At 21.3% G+C, this 8,902-nt stretch overlaps 1 protein-coding gene across 1 annotated transcript; it reads right to left on the minus strand.

Moving 5' to 3' along the window:
• Positions 1 to 3,309: 3,309 nt before the first annotated feature.
• On the minus strand, positions 3,310 to 4,701 carry Phum_PHUM430410 (uncharacterized protein; the record flags this gene model as incomplete). Its single annotated transcript, XM_002429320.1, has 2 exons — positions 3,310 to 4,358; positions 4,416 to 4,701. 2 exons carry the CDS (start codon positions 4,699 to 4,701, stop codon positions 3,310 to 3,312), a joined length of 1,335 nt encoding a protein of 444 aa, XP_002429365.1.
• Between the last annotated feature and the right edge of the window lie 4,201 nt (positions 4,702 to 8,902).

Consider the following 8,902-nt stretch of genomic DNA (forward strand, 5'->3'; position numbering starts at 1 on the left):
CAAACAAACCAACAAACGAACAAACAATCAAACAAACATTAATTAATTAATTAATTAATTACATCTTTTTTTATTTTATTTCATTTTATTTATTATTGCACGAAGGCAAGAAAAAGCCTCAAAATAACTTTTTTTTTTTTATTTATTTATTCATTTTATCATCATCATCATCATCGTTATTATTATTATTTATGTGTTATTAATAATAATAATATTTATTTCTATTAATGATACTAAAATAAGAGCAATTTGAAAAAAAAAAAATTGTGATAAAATAAATAAATAAATAAAAATTATTTATTATTAATCGTCATAGAAGCTTTGGTGTAGGAACAGCCTCTAAATTGTTTTTTTTATTAATTTATTAACTTATTAACTAACCTATTAACTATCTAATATTTTTTTTCCCATTAATAATAATAATAATAATAATAATAATAAATAAATAAAAAAGTTAAAAATCATTAAAATTATTATTATTAATACGTAAAAATTAAATGATTTAATTAATGACAATGATACATAAATAAATTAATTAATTAATTAATAAAAAAAATGAACTTATGTATTAATAATTATTTGTTTATATAAATTGTATGTATTAATGAGTAAATGAATGATATTTTACAAACACTGTTAAAATTATTTGTTACAAATTATTAATAATAATAATAAATCATAATTAAAATTATTATTTTTAAATGACAGGTATCTCCCTTCCCCTCCGGGGGAGAGGAGGGGAGGGTGGGGGCGTGTATGTGTGAATAGGCTACTCGGGTTCAAATTAATCAATAATAATTAATTAATTTTTTTTATTTTAACCAATAAAAAAGGGTAGAAAACGTTCGGCCATGTTTGAAATGACCTTTTTTTTCCTTTTCTTTGTGTTTTCTAGTTAATTGCAATTATCGATTCGTTTAATTTTATTTTTAAAAAAAAAGAAAAATGGACGAATTATTATTATTATTATTATTATTATTATTATCGGTTCCATTCATTCATAAAAAATAAATAAATTTATATTAATTATTGTATACGTGTGAGTTTGTTTATATTTGTGGATTTGAATAAAAAAAAATTTCCTCCTCTTCCCCCCCCCCTTTTAAAAAAAAAAAACCCTTTCCCATTTTAAATACAAGAGACAAAAAGTTTTTTTCTAACTAACCCGATCCCTACCTCCCACTTTTGCAAATTTAAAAATAAATAAATAAATGTGTGTGTATGTACATATTTTTTTTGAAACTAAAAAAATCAAATCAATTCAAACGATTCGTTTACTCTTTTTTTTATTTTATTTATTTTTTTATTTATCAAATTATTTTTTATATTGTGGTAACTAATAAATAAATAAATAATTAGTTAATTAATTAATTAATCAATTAATTAAAATCATAGAGAATGCGAAAAGAAAGAAAACAAAAAATTAAAAAAAAAAAACCTTTCCTTAGTTTTCATCCAAAAAAATATACAATATAGTGTCACGTGATTATAAAAAATAAAATTATTATTATTATTAATAAAAAATACTGCTTTTTTTCTTCTGCTTTTGCTGATGATGCTGCATCTACGACTACTACTTCTAAATATAATAATAGTAATAATATCATAATCAATGAATTGATTTGATTTTTTTTTTTTTATAAATTAAAATTAAAAAATTAATTTTATTAATTATTTTTATCGTTTAGTTATCATTATCATTATCATTATCATCATCATCATTATCATCGTCGCGACGATTCCTTACAATTATATATATATATATAATAAAAAAATTCACACCATTTTTTGTACATTTTATCAATATTACATAATTAATTATTATTATTATTAGTATTCTTATTATTATAAATTAGCATTATTATTATTAATATTATTATTATTATTTTTAAAACTATTTATTAAATATCATTATTATTATTATTAATTATTATTATTATTATTATTAATCGTTATTAAATAACTTTTTTTATAAAATAAAAAATATATATATATATGTACGTATATATACATATCAATAAATAAATAATAAGAATAATAATGATAATAATGATTCAAACACGGGGATAATTATAAGTATGTATATGTACATTATGTATGTAACATTCCATACATAATGTAAGTAAAATATATGTACATAATTAATCATTACAAATCATTAGCGTAACTAAGTTAATATTTTATTGTACTTTAATTATTTATTTATTTACTTATTTATTTATTTTTAAAATTATCATTATCATTATCATTATTATTATTATTATTTGTTTTTTTATCCAAAAAAATCATAAAATTTTTCTTTTTTTTTTTTTCATTCACAAAATTTTACAAAAAATATAAATTTTTAAAATTAATTTATTAATTTATTAATTATAATTTTTTGTTTTTTTTTGTTTTTATGTTTTATGTTTTTTTTTTTTAAATTTAAATTTAAATTTAAATTTAATTTTAATTTAGTTTTTCACGCTTAATTTTTATTTTTAATTACTTTGGTATTAACTATAATTAATTATTGCATAAAAATTTATTCTTTTTACATTTTTTATTATTATTATTTTTTCATATGCATATTTACAATAATGTGAGGGTGTGAGAATAAAATAATAATGATCATCAATTACATAGTGATTGACAATACAAATAATAATAATAATAATAATAATATTGATAAAGAAACTTTGATGAGAGGTAAAAAAAATAAAATTATTGCTAAATGTATGAAGAAAAAAAAATGTCGCCATTTGTTGTTTTAACAAACGATTTTATTAATTGAAATAGAAAAACCGGAAGTTGTTGTACTTTTATTTTAGTTATTAATTAAATAAATCATCGGCTCTAATCGAATTTGTCAATTATTTCATGTCAATTTTAATTAATTAAATCTTGGATTTGAAATTGTCAGATGATTAAATTTAACGTGTACAAAAAAAAAAAAAAAAAAATTTACATTAGTCATTTTTTTTTCTGTTTTTTATTACAAATCTATTGAAATCTAATAAAAATTAAATGACTAATTTAAATTTTTATACATCACAGATGATGGTGGTGGTGTGACCACTTTGTATTGATGTAGCTAGATAAATTTAATCACTATATATTAGAAGAAGAAAATAATAATAATAATGTAATGTTAGTAAGTTAATAAAAAAAGAAAAGCCTTGTGCGATTTTTGCTTTATAAAAAATGTCCGCGAATGAAAGAAAAAACACTTTAAAAAGCATCTTTTGCTGCTGAAACAAAAGCAGATATATCTAAATTAAAAAGACTGGGAATACTTTGATTAGACAATGTATTCCCATTGGCTATGGTTCAGGAAAGCAGTGCCGTTTCTACTGGTATGTGGTGAGAGGAGCTTAAGCTACCGGGATGCTGTTGAGCTTGAGGTGCGTGCTGAGACAATTCAGCTTTTACCCTTCTCGCAATGTGACTTCTCGTATGCTTTCTTAAGTGATCCTTCCTGTAAAAACCTTTTCCACATTCCGGACATACGTGTCTCTTTTCACCGGAATGTATGACAAAATGCAATGTTAGTTGTTCTTTTCTTTTAAATGCTTTTAGACATACGGAGCACACGAACGGTCTTTCGGGATTATGACTTTGCTTATGCCTCGTAAGATGATCTTTACGTTTTAACCCTGCTCCACATATATCACAAACAAATCTTCTCTCCAGTGTGTGACCTAACAAATGTTGCTCTAGCATTTCTTTTTCAGGGTAAGCCATGTGACATTCGGGGCAGCAGTATAAGGTTGAGCCATCTAAAGCAGTAGTCAAACGAATTTCACCGGGTTTCGGCCTGGGCTTTTTTTCTTTGGGCTTCTTCTTTTTTTTCTTTTTCGCCGGTGGCAGTAAACTCGAACTTCCTTGACTTCCGCTCAAACTCTGATTATTAATTGTACCAGAGGAAAGACCTGACATGCTTAAATTGTCCGTTTCTTTTTTTATACTCTCTGCTGAGTATTTTAAAAAATGATGCAAACTTAAAGGAAGTGTACTGGCAGGTAAATGCGATAAATAATCTGCTACAGTCGATCCGGGTGCAGCTAAACTTTGCCAACTTGGAGGCATTTGGTTTTGGTGATGGGTATGATGAAGACCCATGCTGCTGTTGTATTCGGTTTCGTTCGAATGAGGTCTCTCATTGCAATCTTTGTCGTCTTCTTTTTTGAAATTTTTACCTTCTCCAAATTTTATGTCTTTATCGTTTAGAATACCTGAACACAAATCTTGAGGCTGTAAATCATATCTTTTATCAAGCTGGCCACTTCCGCGGTCACTTTGTTGCATATTTGGTGAGTTAGCTGGTGGCCTATTGCTTTGGTGATTTAAATTTTGTGAATTATTATAAAGCAATGATACTGGAATAGAATTATTTGTGGAGTAATGATGATTATTTTGATTTATCACATGATTACTATATTTGTTAGTAGCATTTAGATTTGACATTTGACTGCTTTGAGTATTAATTGATTCATTTCTACCTGCATATTTTCCCATATTTACAGGCATTCCCAATGGTGGATGATGCTGATTACCAAAATGTGCAGGACCTGGACTGGAATGATATCTTTGAGCATCATTTAAATTTTGAGCTCCGCTACCTAACACTCCATTTGTACTATCATGAGTAAATTTGGCTGCAAATTGATGTATAGTAGGTATAGTTGTTGGAAAATGACTTCCAAATGGTGAAAAATTCATGTTTTGTTAACGTTATTAATGTACGAATTAATTTATTTATCTCGATCCTGAAATTATTAAAAATAAATCATACATATTTTGCGTAATTGAATATTAATATAACAATAAACAATGTGTATGTTTAATATAAATTATTATTATTATTATTAATGACAAAAATTATATTTCTTTATTAAATTGATATTAATACATTTAGAAAAAAAAAAAAAAAAAAAAAACCCTGTTCATTTTTCAAATGGGAAATAAAATAACACATATACAATTTTGATTTTTAATTGTACATAATTTATGTACAGCAAACGCCCTTTAACAATTAAAATAAATCAATGGTAGCAGTGAATTTAAAATAAGTAAAAAAAAAAAAAAAAAAAAAAATCAATAAAGTAACGGAATGCGCGTTTAAAAATTATATTGAAAAAAAATATTTATGTAAATTTTAATTCATTGTTCAAGTAATTAATTGTACGAAATTGAGTTATAGGGTTCGACGGGTGACGTCATGTTATAATAAATATAAAAACACTAAATTTACTGGTTATATTTGGCGGTTATTTTTGTCACCATAACGGTTTTTAAACGTATCCACTTCCTCAAAACTTTCAACAGACATGAATAAGCATTAATAAATGTTAAAAATGATGTTTTTTTGTAAAATTTACGTGTCAAAGGAAATGCGTCCCTACGTCGAAATAGGGGATGAAAATGGATCTCACAAATATATTGGTAAGGGCTCAATCGTTTTTTATATCTCATTTATCTCATTATTCCGAGGCAAATTAATAATTAAAAATCTCAATAAATTCAAATTAAATTAATATAATTACTTACCATTAATAATATTGTTGTACTTCATAACTTAATTTTATAAAATACGCGTCTTTTTTCAGAAGAAAAATAATAAACAGCAGGTGTGCAGCGCAACTGCTCATTTCAAAAAAATCGATTACAGCGCCACTATCGTATAAAATTGGCACTTCCGACAGTAACGGTTCCTTTTTCTGTCAAATTATTTCTTAGAGCCACTTACTTTAAAACGGTTTTTTTTTATTATAAGTAAATAATATTTTTTACAATTTAAAACTTTTAAATATTTTTAAGGATTCATCAAATCGAACGTAAGTTTTTTACTAACAATTTGAATAATATTATTTATATTAATCCGAATTTAAAAAAATGACTGTGGTAATTTTACAATATACTCTTTTGTCAATGGATAAATTTTGAAATTTAAAACATAAAATGATGACAAATTTAATAAATGTCTATTTTATTTAAACTATAAAGTGCCTTTTCAAAAATTACAACAAAATTTATTTATAAAATTATATGTATATATATATATAAACAAGAAAATGAGAATACAAAAAAAAAAAAAATGGAAAAAGAAAAAACACCCTGTTTCTAATTTTTAAAATAAAAACAATCATTACTAAAAAAAAAAAAGAAAATAATAATAATAATAATCCACACTAATTTTTTGATAACTAAACAAAATTACATTAATTACCTGTTTTCTGACTTCAACTCCAAAATAATTAATCAAAAAAATTAATTTTAAAGCCAAAAAAAAATTTACTTTACATATATATAACAAAATGGTTTCTCTTAGATCAATCAATCATTGTCACAAACCTAAGTACAAATTAAAAACATTAATTAGAGTGCATAATAGTAAAAAAAAAAGCAGAGAAGGGATAATAATAATAAAAACTAAAACTAAATTTAAAAATTAAATTTTAAATAAAAATAATATATATAATCGGTGAACCTACCACCTCCAGAAATATATATATATATATATATTTTTACAACATTCAATGAAAAAAAGGTTTAACAAAAAAAAAAAAAAAAAATCATTACTATTATTAAGTATTTAAATATCATTATCATTGTCATTTTATAAGGATAAATAATGATGATTATACATATAAGTTTTATTGGATAAAAGACTATATTTAATCACAGTACATTTATTATATTATATGTCTTGATAATATTTTTTTTTTTTTAACAAATAATACTGCAGTAGAAACTCATCTCTTTCATTAATTCTCTCTCTCTCTCTCTCTTAATTAAAATAAAAATATATATAAAAAAAATGTATATAAAAATAATAATAATAATAATAAAGGGCCAGTTAACCAATTAAAATCCTATAAGTGATTTATTAAAAAAAATTGAAAAATTGATCGATAATTTGTCAAAAATTATTATTACTATTATTATTATTATTATTATTATTATCATTATTATTATCCTCTTTTTTTAATTACGTAAGGTTGGTTTACTTGATATTATCCAATATAAAAAATGTTTAAAAAAAAAAAATTAGGCATACTAGGCATATATTTATAAATCGTTTTTACATAACAATAAATAAAAATAAAAAAATAAAATAAATAAATAAAAAGTTATTAATTAATTAATTTTATTTATGCTTTTTTTCCGCTCTTTGGGGGTCGCGTGCGAGGGAGAATAAATAAAATAATAAATAAATAAAAAAATGACGGTAGTGGTAGTAGTAATAATAATAATAATAATGACAATGATAATGACAAATAAAGAGAGAAATTTATGTAAATGCTTCAAAAACCAATAAGAAATAATTACAAAAAAAAATTATTATTATTATTATGTACAAAACAAACCAAATTAATAATTAAATATAAAAAAAAAAAATTGTTACAAATTAAATTTATTTTTTTAGTTTTTTTTGTTTTTATGTTCAATTAGTACTAATTTAATTATTATTATTATTATTATTATTGGTAAATCTAATTTAAAGAAAAAAAATTTACAGGTATATAGGTCGTCCAACAAAATCTTTTATTATTTCTAGGCACCTTAAAACTTTATCACACGTTAAAAAAAAAAAAAAATAAAAGAAATGCATGTAATAATAATAATAATAATAATAATAATTAATAATAATAATAATAATAATAATAATAATAATAATAATAATAATAATAATAATAATAATAAAAAGATCTAATCATTTAAAATTTGATTAAAAAAGGAAAAAAAAATGAAATTGTGCCAAAATTCTCGTGGAAACCTTAAATTAATTTATTATTATTATTATTATTAATAAATATTCAATCTCGAACCTTTTTTTTTTTTTATTAATTTATTTAAAAATATTTACGTGTATGTACATATTATTATTATTATTATTTAAAAGGCACCAAATTCATTTGTCAATATATTTAATTGTTCGTTTTTGTTTCGACCCGAGTATTTTTTTCTTCTCCCGAGAATTTTTTTCATCGAAATTAATTAGTAATAATAATAATAATAATAATAATAAATTATTTTCTGTTTTTTTAATAGTTTGTTACAATTAATTATTAAAAATTTCTTTGGTTTTAAAGCAGTAGAAAAAAAAAAAAAATATATATATATATATATAATATACAACTTATTTAATTATTATAAAAAAATTTTTTTTTTTTTTAGTATTACATTACGTTAAAAAAAAAAAAAAAAAAATAGGTCAACTTTTAATCAAAATAAAAAAATAAAAATTTACAGATTAATAATAATAATTAATAATAATAATAATAATGATAAAAAGAATAATAATGATAAAAATAATAATAATAATAACAACAAAAAAAAATTAATTTAAAAAAAAAAATTTCTTTTTTTTTCTTTTTCTTTCTATCTTTGTCTTCTTAAATGTAACAATAATAATAAAAAATACTTATAATAATAATAATAATAATAAAATGAATGTATCAAGGGTTTTGTTGGACGATTTTTTTATACCACAAAAAAAAGCCATAAGGCAAAAGTATAATTAATTTTATTATTATTATTAATATTTGCCGACATTTTTTTTTGTGATTGAATTTTTAATTATTTTTACTTTTCTCTCTCTCTCTCTATCTCTTTTTAACTTATATGTACAATCACTTATTTACGTTTATAAAAAAAAAGCAACAAATTGCTTTTTACAAGAGTTTTTTTATATATATATATACATATTAAATTTGTTTTTATTTTTTGAAAAGACACTAAGTTATTATTAAAATTTTTTTTTTTTTTTTTTAAATCACTATTATTATTAGTACATAAATTTTATTATATAAATATAAAAATTTTATTTCTTTATTTTTCAATAATTATATTAATAATAATAATAATAATAACGTAAAAACAATATAGTAAAGCTATGCGCCTTCGCATCTTCGTTTTC

Source organism: Pediculus humanus, genomic scaffold (assembly GCF_000006295.1).
Source record: "Pediculus humanus corporis 1103172108196 genomic scaffold, whole genome shotgun sequence".
Taxonomy (NCBI): domain Eukaryota; kingdom Metazoa; phylum Arthropoda; class Insecta; order Psocodea; family Pediculidae; genus Pediculus; species Pediculus humanus.